The sequence below is a fragment of the Centruroides vittatus genome, unplaced genomic scaffold, assembly GCF_030686945.1.
Source record: "Centruroides vittatus isolate TY-2023 unplaced genomic scaffold, ASM3068694v2 contig_628, whole genome shotgun sequence".
Taxonomy (NCBI): Eukaryota; Metazoa; Arthropoda; class Arachnida; order Scorpiones; family Buthidae; genus Centruroides; species Centruroides vittatus.
Genome location: NW_027122385.1, coordinates 3,020,718 through 3,048,532, shown reverse-complemented (window position 1 = coordinate 3,048,532; position 27,815 = coordinate 3,020,718). Strand labels below are relative to the sequence as shown.

The window sequence follows — 27,815 nt, the reverse complement described above, 5'->3', positions numbered from 1 at the left end:
AAAGTTTATGCCTTTGCACTGGTTTTTATACTAATAGATGATGTGATCACCAGAAACATTGCTGCTATAGACTTTGTCAGGCAATGAAAAATATTCTCATGTTTATGATGCCATGGGTGATTTAATTTTTAGGGTTTCTTGCAGGTTTGCAGACTGTAGCAAAATAATACTTTAATTTAAAAATAAACTTGTTTTAGTAGGATTTTGAGTAATACAATTTCAATGGCTATTATTGTATAACAGGTATAATAACAGAAGACAGAAAATGTTGACAAAGTTAACAGAATCTAGCTTATATATAGTTTATTCAAAAATAATAATCATTATAGTGTTATCCATGTAAAGGTGTCATGACTTAAAAATTCAGTCTGTTATAGGTGTTATATTCAGGACTGTAAGTATAAGTGACATGACTAGCTGTTTTGGCAAAGAAAATGAATGGAAAAAAACTTAAACCCGTGAAGGGAAAAGTAATTGCCAAAAATAATTAGTACTTAATTTTAAAAGTGTGTCCTCCAGGTAAAAAGTTTACTAATTTTCATCCTTTGATCTTTCAATCAACATGTAAACAAAGATATAAGGTAAATCCATATTGATAATGAAAAAGATTGATAGTAAGAGTGTCATATCAGTTTTCAAGTTTTATTTCAATTATTTCACAAACACAATTATAATATGCATCTAGTAGCTAACTAAACAATAAATTTATTTGTGTGTAATATAACAAAAAAATCTTATTAAAGTGTGTTTCACTAACTCTGTAGTTTTGTTAAATCATCATCTTATTATGTAAATTATTTTTGTAAAATACTAATTATTTTAAAGATAATATGTATATAATTTTTATGTTGGGTTTTTTAACTTGTACATTTTTTTTCCATCAAATTTATATCAGTTTGACACAATTATATAAAGTATAATTGAAGAGCTTATTTCCAAAGTGATGTATCTCCACTTTTTTTTTTAGTTCATGGCACCAGCACATTGATAATATGCTTCTCTATAGTGCTACAATATTTTTTTTCTGAAACGGGTGTTTCTTCTGTTGAAAAATGTATGAAAAAATTGGTTTTCTTCTCAAATGATATTTTTTGTTTTGTATTTATTTTCAAACTTTTGCATTTGCATAACAGCCAATTACAAAGTGTATTTTGGTCATGTGACTATTCCACAGTAATGACTGCTTTCTGAAGGGCAAATGCTATTGTGTTTGATTGTTTTCTTAATTTGTTTTTAATAATGGCCACATTTTCTGAAGAATTTCAAAAAGTATTTAGTCGATATGCTAGAAAGAGGTCACATCCTTATTTTGTAGAAATTTTTGTAAGGAAATCCAAAAATCAAGAAAATGAAATTTGTTTTGTGATAGATGCAGTGCATAAAACAAAAATTACACATTATTAGTATTGCTAAGTAAATTTTCAGATATGTAATCTCAAAAATTACACTATACATATCTAGTGCAGGGTCAGTTATTTACCCATAAAAGCCTTTGAAAGAGTGGAAAAAATATGAAGAAAAACTGAGCTGCTTCTTTTACCAGAAGAGTAGAATAAAATTTGAGTGTATAGGACAAATACATATTCTTGGTAAAGACTAGCAATTTGGTAATTGGAAACTTGCAATTCATTAAGTCAAAAATGGATTTTAAAGTATCTGAAATGAAAGTAATCAGAATAAACTTTAATTATGTTTGTTGATTGGATAATAAATTTAAGTTGGAAAAGATAGATGATGTGAAGAAACTTTTAAATAAACTGGGAATAAGTGATGGGCATACTGCAATGACATTTTACAAAGTGTTTTCTTGTTTAGAAAGTGATTGATTCTAAATCTGGTACAGTGACAGAACAATTACAATATGATTTTTATTAATTTTACATAATCGTTAAGTTTTTTCTTTCTTTTGGAATTAGGGTAGTTTTTTAAACACTGTTTTTTTATTATGTTCAGTCATATGAACAAGGTTTATGTGATTTTCATTTTTGTTTTGTATCTTATTTTGTATATTCTGTTTTGTTTTTATATAGTCAAAAACTTTTAATATCTGTTTGTTGTTTTTATTACATTATTTATTTAAATGGTGCAGTTTTGTTCCAAAGTGGTATAAGTTCATGATTTGAAGTACCAAAACTACCATTTCCTTTGCCTCAGGACTTTTTTTGCTATTAAACCTATATTCAGAATATAAAAATAAAGCTCTGTACCAATAATGTAAGATTTTATCTTAACATTTAAAGCAGGTATTTAAAATTTGTGGTTTTTGGAAATTTGTATTTCCTGGAGGTATGTAACTTTGGAAATAAGCTCTTCAATTGTCAAATTGAACTGTAAGGAGCAATATAATATTTAAGTTTTAATGTTTATTTAAGTGTACATTTAAAAATTATTGAGAGATAACTTGTGAGTTAAGTAGATTGTATAATTGGTGGAATATTTTCAGATTAATGATGTATATTCAATTACAGGAGTGCAGTGACATTTGTATTTGGTCTGTTAATGATTAGAATCTTTTAACATCTTTCTTGATGACAAAATAAATGTTATGGATTTAACTATGGTGACTTACAAGTCATTGATTAGATTAGTATAGTGAAGACTTATAATAACTTTTAATTTGTGAATGTATTGATAAAAATTTATTTATTATTTAGTCATGTAATTTTTATTTTACAATCATATTTATTTCAGTTAAGGATTCCAATTTAGAAAAAAAGTAGAGAAACAAAGCTAGCTAACAAAAATCATCAGACAGATAATTTTTGTTGCAAATTAAAAATTATATACGACAGTTAATAATTGCTTTTTCCTTCCAACACAGCATTCAGTCTATTTAGCATTGATTTTACTAGTTTTTCTGTGATGATCAACTTAATTTTTGACCTTTTCAGTTCATTTTTGTTACTAATATGTTTCTGAACCTTTTTATCTGATTGATTCCATAAATGTTGATTATATTTAGGTTGTGAGACTGCTGGTATCTTAGTCTCTTTTGGACAGTTGTAAAGTAGCCACTGTTGAACTTTATAAGACTTGCATTTTGGATCATTATCTTGATGATAAAAATGGAAGCTATTTGATATACCTAGTTTTTCTGCAAAAGTCTAAAAGAATATTTAATAGGATATTAAATATTAGAAGGATATTATATATATCTTTCTCCATCAATAAACATATCTTCCAATTCCAGAGGTGGCATAAGGCCCAAACCATAATGCTTCCTCCATGTTTTACTGTTGACATAAGGTTTTCTTCATTCAGTTCATAATTTGGCCTCCTTCAAACTGTAGTTCAACTACTGGGAATCAAAGATGTTAAATTTTACCTTTGTCTGCAACTACTATGTGCTTCCAATACATTTTATCCACCATGTTTTTTGCAAACTGTTAATGAGCTTTTCTGTTTCTTTCTTTAACAAAATTTTCTCTTGGCCACCCTACCATTATCACTTTCCTACAGAATTCCTTACTGTTTCTGGGTGAATGTGACCTGAAGTTTAATTTCTAGTGTAACTCTGCTGCAAGTTTTGGTGCACTTGCTTTAGGATTATTTTTAATTTCCCAGCTGTTATGTATACGTAACAAGGGAAAGCATTGGAATCGTGTCAAATTTGACCTTGAGCTTCTTTTGCAAATCTCCACATTTTGAGACCTGAATAAAAAAATATTATAAAAAATGTTGGAAATTCCGTGTATGTGTTGGCATCTATTTTTGTTAATATTTCAGGATGGAGTAATGAAGAAACAAAATTTTGCAAGTAGCTTGTATATAAGGGATATTGATTATATTAAAATTTGGTGGTTAAACATTAAGGGGATGGGGGAGATAAAGGGGTATTGTGTCATATCTTGAGAGGGATTGGACTTTTGGATGTTATTTGTTGTTAACATTTACAATTTTTTTAATAAAACTTATTTCTACCCTCAAAATTACACTTTTTGTAGTTTTATAATAAATAATAATATGAGATTTTATCATAATATTTTTTAATAGCCAGTTCATTGCTGGATACTTTTAAATTTCTAAGCTCAAAAGTTAGAATATTTTTTTTAATATCCAGTTGAAAATAAGTGTATGTCAAAATTTAAAAAATCCTATGTATAATAGCTTAATATTTTTGTTTTCAGTTAAATAATTTCTATGGTTTAACTGGGGAAACATTCACCATAATTTAAGATACACATTTATATGTCATCATTATAAATAAAAAAATATAGTTACAAATATTCAAAAATAATATTTAACTCTTCATAATAAAAATGATTTAAAATTTTCTTTGTTTAGTTCTCAAGATAAAGGAAATGAATCTGCTACATCAGATGAAACGTCTCACTTACATTCAGACGGTGAGTATGGTAGGTTTGTTATGTATTTAATATAATTTGATATTTTGTTAATTTAGAATTAATTAATAAAAGTTGTTGATGACAACATCACATTATAATTAGTGTGTTTCATTTAGATACGAACATAAATAATTCAATAACTACTTATTTTTGAAGTTTTTTATATTTATTTTTATCTTAGTAACTTCTGCTTTTGATAGCAAAGTTTTCAAAAATTTAATGTAAGGTGATGCAACAAAATATTACTTGGCCATCAAAAGGAAATTACTTTTTGATATCCTTAAATACCAATAAAGATAAATTTATTATCTTTGATGGTAATATTTAACATCAAATATAACACAATATAAGAATACAACATTGAAGGATATTTTGTTAGATATGTACATATAGTACCAAGGTTTGCATATTTGATATAATAGTTGCATTATATTCATTTATAAATACTCAGACATCTTTTGTACTGGTGTAATTTTCACATATGATGTAAGGACTGCAAATTTTTTTTGTTAAATTTGAAGTCTGTTAAATTGAAGTTTTTCTGTAGTTAATTAAGAGTTGTTGACATTTAAACAGGAAAAGCATTTGGGGAAAACTGTTAGCTACTGAATTTTTTCTTGTTTTTCATTTTCTCCTTGGCATTAGGAGGCAGAGCTTTGGAGAACAGATATTGATCATGGCTTCAGGCCCATCTCCAGCCAAACATTTAATTTTTAAGTGATATTGTTTGAGATGGTGCATTATTTAAGCAATTTTAATTTTGTTAATTTATTAGTAATTTGTTTCTATTGCTTTATATAAATTTTATGTAACCAATTCTTTACACTGATGATTCTGTTTCACCTGAAGAATAACAGAATACTTACAACGAACCAAGTGGTTATAAATGGCATCATTGACAGTCAGGATTAGCTCTGTAATAACCAGGTAACACTACTACTACTAATTAAAGCAGACAAAAGCAGAGCAGTCATTTTACTGAAGACAGCTTCTTATGTTAAGAGTCTTGAAGCATACATCAATTTGACTGAATGCCAACAGGTTAAAGGTGATTACTTGTGGATGTTGCAGAGAAAAGTCATTAAATTAACACATACAAAGCTGGCAAAGATATTACATGCAGATAACTCATTTCAATTCTAGACAAAGCCAGATTGTTAATTTTTGCCATTGAGAAGTGTATCCATAAGCAGAGCACTTGAAGGGCCATAAATACTCTGTCAAAAACCTTTTGGGGGTTTTTGACTGAGACATCACATGAAATTGCTTTGATGGATGATGAACAACATATTTACTGTTCTAGATTTCATTTCCATGTATCTATTAGATTGTAGCCATGTTTCTATGCTTTGTGTTTTTTTTCAGATTATTTCTGCAAAACAATCATACCACCAACAAATTTTAGATTTGGTTCACACATTATGCTATACATCCTTCTTTACATTTAGCAAACACACTTATCTGCAAAGATGAAGCATTCCCATAGGAGTCCCATTTAGGGACATTTTCAGGATCAATTTGAATTACTAGTAAGTGAACTAAAATCTAGAAAACTCCAGGTCATCCTCATAATATAAAGAATAATTTCTTTACATTATGTGGATGACATCCTAATTAATTACATAAATAAATATAAAATTGCAATGTTTAACAAAAGTAAAATACTCTGACATCCTAATTATTTGGAAATTAAGCTGGAGATGAATGGTGTATTACAGGCATTTAACAACAACCCATATGGATTGACTTTAAAGCTACACCAACTTAGCAATGCACAGACTTATTTCCTAGATATTACTATCAATTTCAAAAATGGGCTGGTGAACACAAATGTCTACTACAAGCTTAGCTATAGGTGAATGTGTTTTTGATACAGTAGCTATTTTATGCAGTACGTGTGTTAGTGCTATGTTTGTTACTGATAATCAAGGGAGAATGTGAGCCTCTGCTTAACCCACAAATTTGGGCTTTCTTAATTATCATGATATTCAAGTGGATATTATGCTGAAAACATGTCTCAATTATTTTGCTTTTTCTTCACAGAAGTACATATATACTAAAGCCAGGTGTTTATAAATCAGGAACACAGTGGTGGTTCTTTTTGGACAGACTTTGTCTTCAAATTTTTTTTAAGCATTTCTTGGTAATCATAGACTTTTAATAAGACATTCAAATATAGCTTGGATATTTCATTCTCTCATGTCATTATTTCACAATTTTATAGTACTAATTGATGAAAACTGCTGTCCATCTGAAAATAAGTTAGAAAATACAATTTTGTAGAAGAAGCTCTGCTAGCGTATTATTAGGCCAAGACTCTACTAGCGTAAAAATGAGCATAAAGATCCTCACCATAAAAATTTTTAATCACGTGACCATGATATTTTATGCCGAACAGGTCTTAAAACCAGTGTAAAGCGAGTTGAGCAGTGTTCAACTTTTGACAAGAATACGTCCAAAAAACGGTACTGTCCACCAATCAGAAGTCAGTGGAATCTAGGTCATTGTGACATTGTGCAAAAATGACGGAAAATGAGTTTTTGTGTGTGTTCACTCGTGGCTACTTGGAAAAGACCTGCATTTTAATAGGGTACATCACGAGAATGTACACTAAGACAGGATTTTTCGAAATCCCCCCGTGGGGAAGTGTTAACAATGGAAAACAAGAGAAGGTGATGTGCAAGATTTACAGGCACTGGACAAAAAACAATAAGAGAAGCATCACAAAAATTTAAAGAAAAGAATCCTGAGGCAAACAAAAGAGCCATAATCAGTGGGGGATGAAAGAAGTGTATTCCTTAACAATGGAACTGTTAAGAGAAAGTGACATGCAAGATTTATAGGTGCAGATGTGGTTTTTGCAAGAAATTGAACATATTTTTAGACCTTCTAAATTTCTCTAATTAGTCTGGAAACGGGGGACCTAATTCTTGCATTCTGTGAAAATGGGTAAGATTGGCTATAATGTAATAATCTTAATCTTCGCTATCATTACTTTTTGCTTGAGCAATGCCAGGCTTATCTTCTAGTACAATAATAAAAGTTAATATATGAAAGCAAAAAAGTTATTTTTACTACATTTGTAATTATAGTACAGAAAAGACTCGTAGAATATAATCATTGTCTTTGTATTGATATATCACATATACAACCATAATTTCAATAGTACTGTCGAAGTAAAAACTTTGCTAGTGGAGCCAGTCCTTCACTACAAATGCAAATAGGTCATGTGCTTAAAAGTATTTATGACGAGGGTTTTTATGCTAGTGGAGTCTTGGCCTTAGACTTAATTCTATGATAATCTGTGAATATTTTGGACTGCTTTGAGTTAAATGGCAATTTATAAATATTTCCTGATAGATAATAACAGTGGAATATTAGTAAAATTATAGATGTGAATTTTGCCAATTATTTTCTAGAAACAAAAAATAAAAAAAAAGGATTTAATAAATATCTTAAAACATGAAAATTTACACCTTTCTCTCAATTTCCAGTATTCACTGTTTAGGAAACAAATGTTTTCAGTTAAATTCAGTGGCTTGCGACAAGTTAAGCAGATTCGAAGTTTGAAAACACTGTTTTTTCTTTTGATTAATTGTTTTTGAATTAATGTGTATGTGTGAGGGGCCGGACCGAGCAAACCGGACAAACATCGGACGAACAGTCCCTCAACAACCCCCCCCCAGTGGGAATCCATATCAAAAGCTAGATCGAAATTAAAAGGATGTTCATCCTTCCTCTGCCGGAAAGCACTTCCTTTCGATCCGGATCTAAATCTTTGAATCATGGAGAGTTAGTCATTAACAATCGTGATTGGAGAACCGAGATAACATGACCCAGGGTGTATAAGGTGGGTGAGAGCAGAAAATGGGGTTGCTGAAAGCCCGAAGGGAGTGTCTGTCGAGTTTCGATAGTGCTGGGACTGGAGCCAAATCTGTCCATCATCCAAGCCTGCTGACGATCTAGCCCACAACCCCGCCCAATCAAGAACATCCGAAGACTGCTCTGTCGAATATCTTCACCGGCCGTTAAACTTAGCAAAAAGGTATGATCGCAGAAACTCGTGAACTCTCTCTCCGTGTTTATCCCCCCCCTCCAGGGTAGGAATCTGAAGTGTTAGACTCGCAGGCTTAGTTGTATTTGTTACTTATGTCTAAATAAACTGCTGTTTCTTTGGTTAAATGGTGTTGATTATTCGAATATCGCCACGATCTTATCGACGAATCCCCTCGCTTCCTCCACTCGAGCTAACAAAGAATTAAGCCTGACATCTCGGGACAATTAAATTCCAGACCGGAAACCGCCATCCTTGACATATGCCATATTTATGTAAATATTTATATAGTTTTAACAAATTGAACAAATAATTACGAAGAAAAATATTAAAATGCTCTAATAAATAATATAAGTGGAAAAAAAAAAAATTAAAAATAAACTTATTTGGCAAAATGTAAATTTATATTATTGCATGTATTATTGGTTGCCGCTGATTTTTAAGGGATTAAAACATTACGGCTTATATTTACATCATTTTGATATTCCAGAGAATTTGTAACCTAATGAAGTTTTTACCATTTTATTGTAAAATTGAAATGAATTCATTCACTAGAAAGTCTTTTTACTTCTGAAAAGTTTGTTTTCTGGCATTTAAACATTATGGCATTGCATTCTTCACTTGTGCAATCTGAAGAGTAGATGTTTAAAGTCTCTACACTTTTTAAAAGTACTAAGTTGCTCATCCTTGGGAGCAGATAAATGTTCTGTGATCAGGATTTACAGGGCCCTTGTCCACTCAACGCTGGATTACAGATGTGTTGTATATGGTTTTGTGCAATAGTCTACTCTTCAGATTCTGGATTTAATCCATCATCAAGCATTACACTTGTGTACTGGAGCTTTTCAGACCTCTCCTGTTAAAAACCTGTATGTGGATGCTTTTGAGCTGCACTATCACTGTGAAGAAAACAGCTGTCTCTGTTTTATTACATATAAACTGAAATCTCAGTATAGATTTTCTGTTTATTCTATGATAAGTGATTTTAATCTTAAAAGATTATTTGCAATTCACCCATCTTGTGTCCCTACTTTTGACATTAGCATAGATGTTATAAGCAGCACAATTGACTTCTACAAAATCAACATCTTACAGGTTTATAGTGTATCACTGTGATCAACTCCCGTTATAACAGTAGACATTTAATTCCCATATACACAGATGGATCTAAATCAGGAAACTATGTTGATTCAGCATTTGTTTGCTGTGATGCAGAATTAATCTCTCCTGATGCATCTATTTTTACTGTGGAGCTGCAGGCTATCTACTTAGCTTTAAACACATAAGGAGAAAAGGTCGTCATTGCTGTGGTATTTACACTGACTCAGTGCTTTAATCTCATCTAAAACTATTTCACACTACTGATTCGTAAACTTGCTTGCCATCTCTGTGTGATGAATTTCTCTCTCAAATCCTGTTAGATCCCAGGCTATGTAGATATAAGAGGGAATGAACAAACTGATGCAGCTGCAAAGTCAACTATTTCTTTAATGCTTCCAATGCCTGCTGAAGGCAGTGATGTGAAGCCAGTCATTAAAAAACAACTAGCATAGATATGGCAGAACATATGGAATGAGCAAGTGTACAATAAGCTATACAAGATCAGCCTGCAATTGTACTTTTAAGTGTCAAACACATTGTATGAATGCTCTGAATTTGAGAGGGCTTGTTCATGTCATTTTAGAAATGCAAGTTTGTCAAGAATTTTTGATCAAAGGCCAAATCTTGATGTTCTGCTGGACTTTCTGAATGCCATTAATGTATATAAATAAATATGATTTATTTGTTGTATATTATAATTCTAAATTTTTGTCATTGTTGTCTTTTCGCGAACGGTATGGTTAGATGTATTTATTTATAGTGTATTATACCTGTTTTACAGTTATTGTTATATTTTGTATGTATTTGTCATTTATCTTTTATACACCATTTGCATGGTGCAGCATAGCCTATGTGGCTTTTGTGCCAAGAAACACAAAACAAACCAGATGAATACTTCAACAGCACAAAATGATTTTTTTGTAATTTTTAAAGATAGTTTGTGACTTTACAAGAAAAATAAGCTGTTTTGAGTTTGTAATTGATAGTTAAAATTGAGAGATAACTGAAACACATTGTCAAATTGACTTTTAAACATGAGATTATCCACACAAAATTATGATTGTTAAAATAGTATGGTGTAATGCAGAAAATTTTATCATTTGGCTGTAACTCAGACTTTGATATTTTGTGCATAACACAAAAAATTTAATCTGACTACAATATTGAATATGATGTGTTCATAATGAATGTTTTTGTTCAAGTCAAGTTACAGGCATTGGTAAATTACAAGATTTTAAAATGACTGTTTTAGCAAAATGATAAATGAAGAAAGTGTTTAATATCCAAATTTTGTTTTAGCAGTTTTCATTAAAATAGATTAGAAGAAGAATTAATGTTTGAAATATCATTTCAGTTTAAATTATATTGGCTAAATGATTATCAAATGTAATGAATGTTTATCATCTGTAGAAATTAATTATCTTTCGTGTGTATATAATTGTTTTCTTTTTACAAACACTACTAACATGCAGTGCAATTTTAATTCTTAAATTTATTATTAATCGATTTTTCCCCTCATAATTTTTTCAAAATTAATCAATTTATTGTATTTGTATTAGTAAGCTTGTTTGAGTGGTTAACCAAAATTGTTTTGCAAAGTTTTAAAACATCAATATTTATAAAGTTTATAAATATAAATTAAGGTAAAAAAAAATTTGTAGATTTCATTAAATATTTATTCATAACATTATTTTATTAATTATAAGATTTGTCATGTGTCCTTGGTATTTATTTGTTTTTCTATTTTTATCCGTTCTTACATTATTTGTCACTTTTAAGGTTACAAAATCAAGTATAAGTGATAATCAATATTAAATTAACTTTTTGGATGATGTATTATTTAAATTGAATATAATTGTTATTAACTGTTTAGCTAGTTTTTTTAATTATAACTTATTCTTAACATTACTCACATGATTATTGAATTATTTTGATCTGTGGTAGAAAGGATTGTCATCTGTATGTGTCTCTTTATTATTTATTATGGAACAATATTTCTTCATAATAATTGCATTTAACAAAAAGTCAAAGATGATTGACATAAGAGTATTGTACTTTTTTTTTGCCAAATCTGTAACAGGAATAGAACATACCCCTGGAAGGCATTTTTTATTGATGGGATCTTCAGTGTTCCTAAGTAAGGAGTATATAGAGGGGCTCATTTTGAATGCATTCTTGATCTGGTTGGCTCTTGCTAGTTGTTTGTGAATCTTAGTGATATGTTGGTTGTATTTTATGACCTTGTAAATGTTTGTCAGTTATTAAATTATTCTTTATTGCTGGATATTTGGTTATTAGACGTTTGATATTTACATCAGTTTCACAAGAAGTATAGTGTTTTTGTATTTACATGAATATAGTTGTAAATGATATTGCATTTATATAGAATTTTTTAAAATTTTAATGGTATAAAGATCATGTAGTGATGATGTTTGTTTTTGTTATTGAGCTATTATTCATTAACATAAATATCTATTGTTGAGAAACCACTTTCAAAATCTTTTTATACCAGCAGTTTATTACTTTTCTCACTAACATTTTTGAGATGATTTTAACATTCATCAAGCAACCTTTACATGGAACATCACAAATTAAATTTTGAAAAAAGTATAAAATGTGATGTTCCATGTGTAAAGTTTGCCTGATGATAGATATTAAAAATGTCTGAATAGTTTAGTTTATTATTTTTCTCACTAATGTAAAAAAATTTTGAAAGTTGTTTTTTCTCTTCTCCCTCAAGAAATTCCAGTTAGAATACATGTACATGCATACTACATAGTGTGATTAAAAGTGATTTATTTGTATGTATAATCTTCATGTCAAAAGCTATGATTGACACTAGAAGATTAAACTGGTGTAATCATAGGAAAATTTCCTGAGAATATCTTTCAAACTGAGTATATATGTTATTTTATAGCTTTATTGTATAATAAGTAACATACTTCAATATTTTTATAATTGTACATGGCATGAAAATAATTTTATCTCTGAATTCTATATTAATATAAATGGTAAAAAGGTAGATAGAATCATATGTATGTAATATAACAATCAATAAAGATGTATGAAGATGGAAGTTAGCCTGGAAGTTTAAATTATTAACTCAGTAATCTAGATATCAGTTATATTGAAACCAAACAATTACTGGATTTAAGCTAAATCTGACTACTTTAGTATAAAATATTGGTTTTGAGATGCTCATATGTATTCATGTATTTTCTATAATTATCATAATCAACATCCTTTATTGAAGTTTTAAATTTGTTTGAAGAAAACCCATAAATAATTTTGGTTTATAACCAAACTGTAAAATTGATTAACCAGTTTTTTTATGTTAAGATGATTTCTAGTTAATAATGCTATTTTATTTTATGTTCTACATGTTTTTTTTTCTAAAATTGTTTAATTTTCTTTATTACTATTGTTAAATTGTAAATACTTAACTGTATACCAGATTTTATTTAATCTATGATAAATTTACATAATATTTCTTAATGTTATCTTACAATTTCAACATTAACAGATTAAACACAGATGTGTAATTGATTGGAATTTACTATTGTGTATATATTCAATAATGACAATTATCTGACAACATTAAGATTTGTCATTTTGCTATTAGATTTATTTTACTTTTATATCATCTTTAAATCATAAAATATACATAAGTATACTTTAAAAAATATTTTCAGGTGCTGTGACTTATCGTGTAGTACAAGTAGCACATCAACCTGAAGTAACCACTGAAGCTACTCAAGTTGTATCATCTGCAGGTGCTGCTTTAGTTGGTCAACAGGTTGCACAGGCTATTATTACAAATCCTTTTACTGCAACTAATGGAAATGGAGGGCCTGGAGGAGAAGGTAATTTTTTCTAAATTGAATAGTTCTCAGAAATTCAGAATCAAAAGTACAAATTATTTGTTTAATAATAATTTTGATTTATTACAAAAATTACTATTTCAAAATTTTTTTAAGAATATGTAATTGTGTATTATGAATCAAATATTATAATTATTGAAGAAAATCATTTGTAAATTTTAAAATAAATGATTGAATGAGTGATACTTTTTAGACAATAAATAATTCAAGCTTTTTCATTGATTCTCATTTTTTTTTATGTAAATAATATACATTTATTAAAATAAAGCATTATTTGAAGGTAATTAGTTTTATTAAATTTTTTGCTGTTTGATTCTAATAACAGAATTAATAAATGCAAACAAAAGCAAAGAAGCAGATACAGTAGTTTCATAGTTATATTTTAATTTTACTTTCCCAGCTTATAACAGAGAGAAAGTATGGCAATCCAGCAGAAAATGATTCCCAGATTTTTATATTTTTGAACTCAGGACATCTTGAAACATCGAGAAATGCAAAAAAGTTCAGGGGAGGGTAATTTCTCTATGTATGATTGTGGATGTATGGGTGGCATGATTTTGTTCACCCTGTTTGAAGCTCCTGTCCTTTTTATCAAAAATTTTCTGAAATTTTGCAGGGATTTTTGTTTATTATGGGGATTGATGCTGTTAAATTTTGGTGGTTAAAGGTTGAGGGAGTGGGGGAGATAATGGCAGTCATATGTATCTCTAGTAGGGTTTGACTTATGACAATTTTATTCATTATTAGCATTTACTGTTTTTTATAAAACTTGTTTCTACCCTCAAAATTAAGCTTTTTGCCATTTTATAATAGTTACAAATATAAAAAGATTTTTAATAAAATATGATAACAGATGGCACCACAAATATTAAATGTTATCAGGAAAGTTGAGCAAACTGTTGACAGTTTATGTAGCAACAGTTTGCTCAAAATTGTAGGGGTTAGAATTACAGATTTAGAAGTTATTAAAATAACTTCTGAATTCTAAGCTACATCAGATAACACTGCATTTTATCTAATATGCATTAGATTAATATATTTACAATTACTTTTAACAAGATTTTTTTTTATGAAGGTTTGACCAGTTTATAATTAATTGAATATAAAAAAAATAACAATTTCTAGAATTTAAGGAGTATCAGTTTTATTGTTAATTTTATAATTTGTTTGTTTTATAAACAATAATTTGTAATTCTGGAATAATTATGAATTAATATAAACCTGTATATATTTATGAAACATATTTTTTTTACTCTTGCTTTTTTAAACAAATGTATTTAGTATAAAATAAAATTAATTTAAGTAACGTTTTTCAGTTTGTCATAAAAATAAATACAGTAGAATCCTACTAACTCAATTCAATGTGGATAGAGAAGGCAACCAGTTACTGAAAATCACGAGTTTTGCAGACTTTGGGTTGGGTTATTCACAATCCATAATATATTACTACAAATTAATCTTCGAAGTATCAAACACAAATTCGTGTTAATAACAACCACTTGGCTTTTTTCCACCTTTATTTAGTTGAAAAAAGCCAAGTGGTTGTTATTAACACGAATTTGTGTTTGATACTTCGAAGAATAATACAACACGGTTTCACAAAAATCAACAAATTAATCTATTAAAAATCTTTTAACACCTTTAGTATGAATGAAAATCTACAGTACATTCTAATAATAAATATTTTCCAAACAATTATAGTACTTTTTAATACACACGTATTGATATGTGCAAATTCATATATGTATTAATTATGTATTAATAGTGACTATTTCTGTTTGTAGTTATATTTAATTCAAAAAATATCTATTTAATGGCTACTATAGAGTTAGTGATGTTTGCATGGTGGCATTTTGTGGGTGGAACTTCAGATAAAGGGGTTATATAATGATAATCTTTAACATACGGAATTGATGCTGTTATCAAGTGTCACCAGTGAAGAACAATAACTTATTTGATGGTAGTGTTAAATTATAGTGGTATAAGTTAAATTGCAGGGGTTTTTTTTAATGACACAAGTTTTTGAGAGTAAAGTTTCTGGGACTCTACTGTAATATTTTTTCTTTAGATGTGACATATTTTTATATACAGTAGCCATTTGTTGTATGATGGATTCAGATATATTGTGCTTTTTTTTTTTTTCCAAGTTGTAAAAGTATTTGAATCAATAAATTTTAAATTACCAATTGCCATTGAATTTCTTTTTGCAACAAAATACAGTATTTTATTCCTACCAATGTACTTGAAACTACCACTGCAGGTGAAACAATAAATTTGTCAAGATCTAAATAAGCAAAACAGGTGGACAGATCAATTATCATTTAAGTTTCCTTTTGATATTAAAAATTGTTTGTTTATTAATTTTAAGTAATGTCTCCTCATTTACAAGTTTCAGTGAATTTGAAATTTTACTTTTATGTGAATTGAGGGATACTGTCAATTCCCATAAAAGTGTGAAATTTCAAATTCAAGAGTAATGTGTACAGAAAATATTTATTTCTGAAGGAAAATTGCTAAAATTTTTTATTTAGTACTAACTTTATTTTGCTTTTTAGAGACTTTACTTATTGTAATTTTATAAGTTTTGATGTTCTATTATATATTCATATGTTCTATATATATATATATATTTAAAATTTTTAATTACTATTTATAATTTTTATTGAAAAATATATAAATTACAGAAATTTTTAATAAGCAATTTATTATGAAATATAGTACTGTGTAATAAAATTGCAACTGATATTTTGTTTTTATATCAACAGTATTTGTCTTTAAATGTCATTCTTAAAGAAACAGTAATGCTAAATGGGCGTTTCTGGTATCGATGTTTACGTAGATGTCATTTAATAAGATATAACCACAAATAAAATTCAGAATTGAAAAACTAAGCTAATTTTATATCAGAAACACTTGCTGACGAAAGAATATACATGCTATTGAATCTATACTCTAATTTGTTTAGTAAAAATCCAGAATATTTAGTACTTGGTACTAAATATTGCACTTTTTGTCTGTCTCCCAACAAGAGTGATATACTGAGGGGTTACTATATTTACTTTTGTTGTTTTTGTATACAAATATATTGTAACAAATACATATTGCAACTTAAAAAATACTTGAAAAATACAATATATTCATATTGTAGCAAAGTATTCTTTAATATCAGCAATTTTCTTTCTCCCTGTTTTATTATTTTTTGGAATAATTTTGGAATATTGTAGAAAGCTTTGTGAAATACTTAATGAATTATCAATATCACCTGCTGCTCAGAAATGTTTATTAAACAAAACACAAATGTTTTCAACCTAATACAATAGGCCATACTCAGGTGTAACTGAATTCTAATGCCTTTTCAAAAAATGAAACATTTTAATGAAGGAACATCTGAACTCTTATGTTTAAATTTAAAACAAAATATTAGACAAATTAACAATTAAATAAATAAAATATGAAGATAAAATAAGATAAATAAACTATAATAACAGCAATATAAAAAAATAAAATAAACAAAAATGCATCAAAATATAAGGGCAGGTGCCAACTAAGAATTTTTGTATTTTAAATTTTTTTATACAGAATTTCCATGCACAAGACAGTCTACCTGCATCCCTGGCATTTATGCAACCATCCTTTAATTTAATATGCTTTTATAAACTTCAATTTTTTCTTCATTCATTACTAACAATGGGGAATGCCTATGCATTTCTCATTGTTAGCTTTGAGGATACTCTTTCATTACATTTAAATATGGAGTTCTCTACTTGTGCCATACTGGACAAAACTGTGTTGCAGTGCCCTTTTTTTAGTCATATTTGTGCTTCTTAATTCTAATGGCTAGATTCCTTCTTGTGACCCCAGTTTAGTCTGCTTATTCCCAATTACTGATTTTCAAATGAAATTCTATATATGGCTGCTTTTTCTTCTTTTCTAAACATGTATTTATCATTTCTCAAAATACTGTATAAGTTAGGAGCTTTTTAGAAATCCATTTTCAAGTATTTTTTACTTGCCACTTGTTTCATAATGTTCTGAGGATGGCTTATTGTATTAGATTGAAAACGTTTGTGTTTTGCTTTAATAAACGTTTCTTAGCAGCAGAAGGTGGTATTGATAGTAATTAAGTATTGTAGAAAGCTAATAATAATTCAGGTTCTCCCTCACAGGGAAAAACTGGAAAATGTCAAGTAACAATCAAGGAATTCATTCATTTTCCTGAAAATTTGCAAAAAAGACATTTGTAATTTAAAACAGAGGAATTTTTTAAGCTAATTATTGTTTTCCAGTGTTATGTGCATGTGCACACAATATAGAATAAGTAGATTGTTTAACTTGTATATTGATAGTTCTTGAATAATGTTTGAATAACATGTTTGTCACTTACTCTGCTTAATTTTGGACAACCTGCTCTTTTATTATGTTGAGTATAAAAGCTATATTCACAATTTGTAAATTAGCTGATATGGACTAATCAGACAAGGCACAAGGTTTATTCAGTGATTTGGAAGTGCTTTATTATTGATATTATGTCAAAGATATATTTTGGACAATGTACCCCATCATTTGACTGAAACATAGATTTCAAAACATCACATCAAACTTCTGTGACACAATATAAAAAAATTGTCACAGAAGTTTGATGTGACTCCTCTGCTTTAAAATTTCAAAAGAAGTTAACAAAATTTATCTGACAATTTTTATTAAAAAAAAAATGTCTTATTAGATTTTTGTCTTATATTTATAAGATAAAATAAATAAGAAATTAAACACATTTTAAATGTTATAGAATAATTATGAATTGCATATTTTTACAGTTTATAATTTTAAAATTTTATTATTAATTTAATTTTTAAATTTGTCATTAACATGTTTTAAGATAATAGCATTAAATATAATCTATATTCATTTATTGTCAAGAAATAGAGTATATTTCTAGTTATAATAAATATATGAGCATTATAGTTTTCAAATTTTACATTAAATTTCCTATATATTCAGGTCAATTTTATGTAATGATGTCACCACAAGATGTATTACAGACTGGACAAAGAACTCTGGCTCCTAGAACACACCAATTTACACCAAAATTAGATGGATCAAAAACTGCCAGAGATGAAAAGAGACGGGCTACTCATAATGAAGGTATGTAATTATAAAAAAATGATTATTTGATTTTGTTTTAACTAGGAGAAAAATTAATGTGCATTGTCATCATTAGTATATTACAGTTTGTAAAATATTTATATTTTTAGAATTTAAATATTACAAAGTAACAGTTATTCTGCTGTATTTATCTTGATTTTTTTTGTCCAATATTTGTATTCAAAGTTTCTAGAATTGTTGTATGATATTATTTTTATTATTGACTCTAAAGTAATTGATTTTGATAGAATTTTAAATACTTTTAAATAGAGAGAAAATTAAGAATAAGTAAATTTATTAAATAATATTTGTTTATGTTCCGTCCTTTGTGGCATTAGTTTTCAGAACAAAAAAAATAAGCTTTCATATACATAGAAATTTATAGTAGTTCAGCTGATTTAACTAATATTCCACATTTTAAAGAAATTATTAGTGGCAAACCTTTTTCCAAATGTTGGTTAAAACCAAATTTGAAATTTATTAACTTCAAATCATAGATCAAATATTTAATTTGAATAATTATAAAATAACAAAAAGTGTCTACAAATTTTACTTTAATTTTTTAATCTATATGACAAAAATTACAATAAACTCAATATAATGTAAAGACAATATTATGTGATTATGGGCAATTATTTATTGTGACATCGTCACAATGCTGGGCTGCAATTTTTAATTAAGATAATTTAAAATATATGTTCTCTACCTCAAATTAGTAGTGGCTTGCCCCCTGTACTTCATACTTTTCCTTTAACAATAGTCACGCTGATCATCTAACACCTTTCAGGGGAAAATTTTTGAATTGAAATAACAGGACTTCTGGTTTATATCATAAGTTTGTATATAGTTAGTTGGAGACTCCTTCCCCTAAGACCATGGTTCTCAATCCATGGTCTGCGGAACATGGATACTCTGTGAAGCCACTTCAAGTGTTCCTCAAAAAATCAAATATACAATTAAAAACTGTTGCAAAAGAAATATCAATACAACGTAAAATAATTTTTGTATGGTAATGTAATCAGCAAATGCCAATATTGTCATCTACTAGACCAAGTGTGCTTGATTTCGAAAAGGTTTGCCACCTTGCTTTAAAGCTGATGTGTTGTAAGTGTTAAGTGTTCTGCGGAAAAAAACGTCAAAGTTTTCTGTTCCCTGACTTCAAAAAGATTGAGAACTTCTGCCGTAAGGTTTCCATATCTAGTCTCGGCTTTCATCTATTTAATTCCATTCTCGAGATTAAGGAAAGATGGATGGACAACAGTTGGAATTTATAGGTCTACAATTTTTTCAAATTGCAGCCCAATAACAAAAGAATATTCTGTTGTTTATTTAATTATAATTTTTTTTATAATTTGCAATTCATAATTAGTGATCTTTAAGACTTTCATGATGGCTTTAGGAACCTGCTTTCACACTATCAAATAATTTATAAGAACTTGAACTAATATTTTTTAAACATTCAATGTGGATAACTTGAAATTGTCATTTGGGTCACTGTATGACCTGTGAGATGGTCTGCATGGGTCAGGGTTTGCCATTACCAATATAGATTATCGTCTACTAGTAAAAAATATTTAAATTTTCAGTATATTACTATGTTGCTTACTTTTCATCATATCTTGTAAATTATGGGGTTCAGTTTTGAGCACTACATTGAATCAGTTTTTCCAGATTGCTCTAATTAATAAATGATATAATTATTAACTTAGCATAACTTTATGAATTTTTTAACTTTAGTAGAAATATAATTCTTTAAATCATTCTTTTTTGTAGTTTAAATATAAGCTGATTGGATAATGTTTATGGTTGGTCATATGTCAAAAATGATTTTCTTATACTATCTGTTGAATAATTTTTCCTTTTATGTGAGTTGTTTTGTATGTTTTGTTTCTCTGCTAATATTGTCTATGGCTTTTATTATGTCTGATTCATCATTTAAGTTTTATTTTTATATTAGCATTTTCAGTGTTCTTATAACTACATCAAATGGAGTTAACTTAAATTGACTCTGAAGTTTGATTTTAAAAAAAACAACAATATTTCTACAATTCTGATTCATCATTTACAGTATAAAAGATAAATTGGAATTGAAACAATACTTTTTGAATTTTTAAATATTAATGAATATTTGGAGAATTTACATTTTAAAAATTTAATTCATTCATATATGATTGCATCTAATATTACATCCTTGAGTTTTTAAATTACATGAAATCTGAACTCATTTTCTGTTATCATCATCATCAATTTTGACTTATAAAATGTCAAAAAATAAAAGTATTAAAAAATTGAATAAAATACTATTATAATTTTGAAAACAATGAATATTCTAAAACTTTATGTTGATAATTCTGAACAGGTTCTGCATGTTATACGTATTATTTCTGTCAGTTTCTGAAAAGTTAAACAAAAATTTATTTTTAGTGGAAAGGAGACGAAGGGATAAAATAAACAATTGGATTATAAAACTCTCAAAGATAATTCCAGACTGTGCCTCTGACCACACCAAGCAAGGACAGGTAAGGAAAGATGAAACGGTAAGTGATTTTTATTGTAATTTATCAATCAAAAGATGCCATTTCATATTTTATATATTAAAATTTTTTATTAATTCCTATTTTAAATAGGTTTAAACTTCACATAAATATTTTTAAGCATGATAATCTAAAAGTTTTCAAACCAATTACATTAATTGCATTTAAATTCTTAAATGTAATTGGTCCTAATGTGGGATTAGTTTGTGCTTAGTTCAGAGTATTTTCTCTTTCTTAGAAGGAACACGATAATAAATTAAGAATATTGACAAATAATTATCTGTTATTCAGTGATATTGTCCTCTAAGGTTATTGATTATTTTAAAAACTTTTCATGGGTATTCTTTTATTTAAAAAAAGAACTTTAAATACAGTAGACTCTGCTTATGTAATCATGGTTAATGTTATCAAAATTAGCAAGTTCTAAAGCGTATAAGTTGAAATTTATTATTTAAAAATTGTTTATTGCAATCAGGATTCAGTTAGTTGTTAGTTATTAGGATAAATAGTCTTTTTAAAAGACTTTTTATTCTGTTAATCTCAACATACAGCTGATAACAGTCATTATTAGTTATTGTTAAATGTTAACTGATGCTTAAAATTAAAACAATTAATATTTAATGTTTAATTTTCCTACAAAATTCAAGAAAAAATTAAATTGCTGATTATGCTAACTGTTAAAGCTGGTAGCAAACAACAATCTTGAGATGACTTATACAGTACGTAACAAACGTTTGTGTCAATATTTTAGGGATAGATTTTAGAAAAATAAACTTGAAAAATTGTATATAGAAGATTTTAAATTCTTCTCCTTTTTTGATTTGCCTGCCAAATCTTTATATTGAAAATGAGTTTTTATCCTTTTGCCAAAGGGATATTACTGTTTTCTACTTCTATTTTGTCACAACACACACAAACTGAAGCTTCATTTTGAATGTTGAAAATTATTATTATTATTTTATTTCTATTATACAGAAATTGAACTCCTGAACTTCTCAAAATGTTCTCCACATCAGTGGAGGACATTTTGAGCAGCATTTTGACATTTTTTCTTAAATTGTTTTGTTTAGTTTTGTAAAAAAAACAGTGTTCTTCTAAATAAATTTACATTGAAAAATTTTTGATTTCCTACTATTTATTTTTTACTGTAAAGTGGATAAGACTTTGTTTATATTTATTACAGTAAGATCTACTTGAGCATCATTTAGTTTTGGTATCTCAATCTGTTGGCAGAGGCAGAAACAAATACAAAATTACTTTAAAAAGTTGACAACTCTAGCATATGCTTTGATGGATAATTTGAAAAATATCTTCTTTTTTGACAGGCCATATATCAAATGAATTAGATTTTGAAAAATGTTTATAGAAGATATAAAGCTTGCTTCTGATCCTAGAATCTATCTCTGAAATTTGGCAGTTTTTTTTTTGTTACACCCTGTGTATTAATTAATAATTATAATTAAAAAATCTTCAAAGTTATAGATTTTTTAATTGTTTTAACATTTTAATGTACTTGCCGTTAAAGGAAATATTGGTTTTATTGACTAATTGTAGTCTTATTTAGATACTCTGCTTAATATTATCAGTTGATGATGATAGTTTAGGCAAATCCCAAAATGATTAAATTAAGTAGAGTTTACAGTGTTGGTAAGGCTTTATTAGAATTATTATAACTTCTATAAGAAAATATAACAATGCTAAAAATTGCTTTCTAATTAAAATTTTATATAATTTGCAGTTTATATGATTTTATCTCTCAAAATACAAATGCAACAATTTCAATAGATCAAATCATAAATTTTCTATATTGATTCAGATTAAATGATAATAAGTTGTGTATGTGAGTTCATTGTTAATTTGAAGAAAAATTTTAATTATAGTATTATTACAATATGTAATATATCTAAAAAACTTAATGATAGTGTCAAAAATTTATTTGAGTGCAAGTAATTCAAATAATTTATAACTAATACAGTCAAATCTCGAGTTATGAACAATTCAGTTTATGAACAAAATTTTGAACACCATATTTGCTCCGGTTTCCAAACAAGCTACTCAGCATAGCCGGCCACCAATGGTCAGCTTCCTATACTTTCTATGTTAAAGTGTTAAAGTTGACAGCCCGACCAATCAACAACAGGACTACCAATTCAGTAATGGTGTCGAGATTTGCCTCACATCATTAGATGTCACAACATGTAAAGCATCCATGACATTGTTAGTCAAATCAGATTTCAAATTGCATGTGGGTAAGGTACTATTTCTGGTTTTTGGTATGCATCACAATTCAATTTAAATCAAATTAATGAATAAAAAAAACCGCATTAATTGACATTCTTGTATTATAAATGACATCCAATAATTTGTATTTAAAGGTGCTTAATTCAAATTAAATAACAAAAATTTATTTATGTATTATAATAATAATATTTATTAATACTAGGTATCAAATTAATTAAAATTAAAAATGATAATTAAAACTCTGGTTTTTACATGGAAACTGAAACTGAAATTAAAATTAAAATAAATTTATTTATTTGAATTTTAATCAAAGTAATTGAAACATGAGTACTTTATCCACACTTTCCAAAATATTGTCTGTCTTTATTGATTTGGTTATATTTCATCTTTGCAGTCAGTTGAGTCTCTATTTATGGCACTTTTTGTAAAGTTAGATTCTGCTTTTAATATCTATATCCATTCTATATTTATATATATAAAATATTATATTGCATTTGTAGATATTTTTAAGCATGAAATACAGCTAAAAAGATAAAAAACAAAAAGGTTTTGTGGGAAAAATTTGTTTGTCTGTGAACAAATCTGTTTCCAAACAACTTTTAGGAACAAATTAAGTTTGTAAATTGAGGTTTGACTGTATTTTTCAAATGAAATTATACAGTAAATTATTTTTATAATTTACTGTATAATTAAAAACTATATTTATAACTAGTGATGGGATGATTAATCAAAATTGGAAAAAATCGGCCATTTTTTGGGAATTGGAATTGAGCAAATCTCATTACAATTTCGGATTCTTAAAACAATTTTTCTACATTTAACAAGAACGTTAATTTTTTGTTTCAGTCAAAGATTAAAAATTTTTAAAATTTCAATATTAATAACTAAGTATTTGTTTATTGGAAGCTGTCATGTTGACAAACCGGAGTGTGTGTGACACCCCATATGTAAAGTGACATCTGTTTCAGTAGACTTTTCTTTCATATAGTCAGTGCAATATCTCATTGCTCTGTCTCCATTTTAAGGGAGATAGGGTGACATTAGGGTTGCCACCCAGTCTGTATTGGATAGGCTTGACCATCAATTTCAAATTGGGGCTGGCGGTCAACAAAAATATTTAAGTGTCAGCAAAACAATTGAAAATATAAACAAAATTATACTTTAATTTAATAAATATATTAAATTATTTTTAATATTTAGTATGTCTGCTTGTAATGATAAAATGCTTAATTTCTTAAACAAACATTTTTGACCTGTTAAACCTGACCTATGAAAAAGGTCAGGTTTAACAGGTCAAAAACATCTGTTTAAAGAAATTAAAAATGTTACTGAAAAAAGTATTTAAGGTGATGTTTAAGCTAAATTAGTTTCAGCTAATATAGAAGTGTAGATACTGTGAATCATAACAAATGCAATTCATGTGATTCTAAGTAAAAATAATTATTTGCAATAAATTTACTGCCATTTTTTGAGTTTTAAAAATTGATTTTTCAAGATGAATCAGTCTAGGAATTCATTTGATTTGTCTTTCCTGGAAAAAGTTCACACAATTGTTCATTTAGAAAACCTAGCTCAAGTGAATGAATTCAGAAATTTGTTAACTCTTGATGATGGTAATATTTGTTCAGCTCATTGCATCATTGCTGAGCTTCATTTAGTGTTAAATATGATAGAATTAAAGCATTTGAGGCATACTGATTTTGAGAAAAGAAGTGCATCTTCTCATTTACTTTCTCCTTCCCCAGTCATCACGTTGGCTAATGAAACAGTTTCCAAAGATGTGAATTCTAAGTAACATGATGGGAGAGTTCTTTGAGTAAAAAGGGAATTAATTAGTTGTAATTTCTTTGAGGTTAGTGTTGCAATATTAACTTTATCTAAAATAAGATTACAAATTTGTTTTGCAATACACAATAAAAGCATTCATATCCACATATATATGGAGAGTATTCAGGTTTCTTTTGAAAGGTTGATTCTGGATTTTCAAATTGTTTTCCATTCTTAAGTTTTATGTTTATTAATTAATGAATGTACTGTGCTTGTAATGTAAATCATTAATTTTTTTAAACAAATATAAATTTTAGAAACTATTCAAAAGAATTGGAATTGGAATGCTAAGCTGCAATTTTTAATCATACTTTTAATTTATTTAATTTAAAATATATTATTTCCAATTAGAATTAGGGGTTTGACAGAATCAGAATTGGGAGAAATTTTGGTATCATCCCATCACTATTTATAACTAATGGAAGGATTTTAAAATGCAGCACCTTTTTAAGAATAGAACTGTTTTCATATGGATAGTTCAAGTTATATATTTTGGGCATGAAATGAAATGAATACTCTGTTTAATCTTTTTGTGAGATTAGCACATTTGTCCCTTTTCCCTTCTCTGTCATTTCAGCACCTTTTTCCCCACTTTTCTGTATTTTAAAAGATTGGACTGAAAAATATATGAAATAAATTATTTTCACTCTTCTTTAGCAGTTAGATAAAGTCCCATGCTCTTATTTTGTAGCAGATTGAGAGCTTTAAAATGGTATATTTATATCATCGTAGCCCAATAGTTCCCAAGTTAATGTAGCAAAACCCGTGATATAAAATACAAAACTTTGATAAAATAGTAGTGCTCTATTTGCCAGTTATCTGTGTGGTCCATGCCCAGTATATAAAGGAGGAAAGAAAAGAGCATTTCATTCTGGCCTATGACTTTGGTTAGTTATCCTGATAAATAGTTGCTCTTTATAGTTGGTTGTGTTAGTATTGTACTAATCTGAACCAGAATCAATTGTTCCCAATAAAACATGCCAAAGGTTAAGAAGGAAAAGTTCCTTCCTTCTGTAAGAAGAATTTATTGAAACTGGTGGTCTCATTCTTCGATGTGCCGTCTACAATGTAAACCTTGTGATCAACAAGAAGCGTCAAAGAGATAGAATGAATGAGCAGTTATTTGTGACATCCTCACAATGCCAAGCTGCAATTTTTAATCATTTTTAATTTATTTAATTTAAAATATATTCTCTTGCCTCAAATTAGTAGTGACTTGCCTTTGTATGCCATACTTTTTCTTTAACAATATAGTTGTGCTGGTCATCTATCTAACACCTTTCAGAGGAAAATTTTTAAATTGAAATAACAGGACTTCTGGTTTACATCAGAAGTTTGTATATAGTTAATCAGGGCCTCCTGCTCAAGGTTTCCATATCTGGTCTCAGCTTTCATCAACACCATTCTGGGACAACTGGGAATTTATAGGTCAAAAATCTTTTTCAAATTGCAGTCCAACCAGCACATCTGGTACAGAAAGCAAGCAAAGAACGTTGAACTTCACAAGTCAAAATGTAGGCAAACTATTGATACTTTGATACATGCCTTTATTTCAGGATCTGAAAAGCAGTGGTCATTGAGTAAGTTCAGTGCATATCTTATCAGTATTAATCCATCAGGAATTCCTGTCTGTAAGGTAAACATTCCTGCATTCAAATCATTCCTCAAAGTACTGTACGTGCAAAGGTCAGTATTAGATGAGAGCATCCTTAGAAAAAATTATGTAATACAATTCATAAGAATTTCTTTCAGAAAATTAAAAAGGTGGTCAGTAAGCATGGTGTGATTCATGTTTCAACTCATTAGATGAAATTACTGATGAGTTGCAAAGATATATATTTATTGCTTATGCTGGTGTTTCCATTATCTGATGAATGGGTGATTTGCTTTTTAAGATGTATCAACTTGAGAGGACAAATACATGCATTTTAATGCGGTCATTCAATGATTCATGTGTGAAGCTGTGGCCAGGAAACATACAACTTGGAAAAGTCATGATGTGGTGAGCTATCAAGCACACTATATTCTTTTGGCTTTCCAACAACTGAAGGCCGTATTCCCCAACAGTTGTATATATTGCTTTAATTTTATTGATTATTGGATGGATTATATGTATATGTTATGGACAAAGTGATTAATCGGGCATTATTCGTAATGACCAAAAAGGGTGCGCAGTTTGATAAATATTGATTAATTTATCAAATTGACCAATCATTATGGATACTTGGTCTTTTAAAGGACAATGTTTTCAATATCTATTTTTTTACTGAAAGTTGCTCTGCAAATTTTCTGATTACTTAAACAGATTACTATATTGAACGCATGATATTGATTGACAGCTTTATTGTTGTCATCTGATGAAAGTCAAATAAAATATTTACAAAATATTTACATTTTTCAATTTATTATTGTTGAATAAGAATATTAAAATTAGTTATTTAATAGTTTGTTAAAAATTTGTGGTGTAGTTACTTAATAAACACATATATCAGAATCATTTGGCTAACTGTTTCTATATCATTTACATTACAGAGTTTTTTGTTGAAAATTTTGGTATTAAATTTATTCATACAAATTTTGGGAAATGTGTTTGTGATATTTTTATTTTCTTTTTTTTACATATCACTGTAAATAGATCATTTTTGATATAGGTTGAATTATTTTTCTAATATATTTTATATAATGCTGA

At 28.0% G+C, this 27,815-nt stretch overlaps 1 protein-coding gene across 5 annotated transcripts in view; it reads left to right on the top strand.

The window, feature by feature from the left end:
- Positions 1-27,815, top strand: part of LOC136979555 (upstream stimulatory factor 2-like) — a 61,078-nt gene that overhangs the window by 11,956 nt on the left and 21,307 nt on the right. For 2 of the 5 annotated variants that reach the window (XM_067275560.1, XM_067275558.1), the window contains exons 2-5: positions 4,285-4,355; positions 13,194-13,364; positions 18,381-18,524; positions 20,949-21,061. In XM_067275560.1, the coding sequence (XP_067131661.1) occupies positions 4,285-4,355; positions 13,194-13,364; positions 18,381-18,524; positions 20,949-21,061 (499 nt within the window). The remainder of the gene's footprint in view (positions 1-4,284; positions 4,356-13,193; positions 13,365-18,380; positions 18,525-20,948; positions 21,062-27,815) is intronic. The other 3 variants (XM_067275562.1, XM_067275559.1, XM_067275561.1) reach the window with 2 other exon arrangements.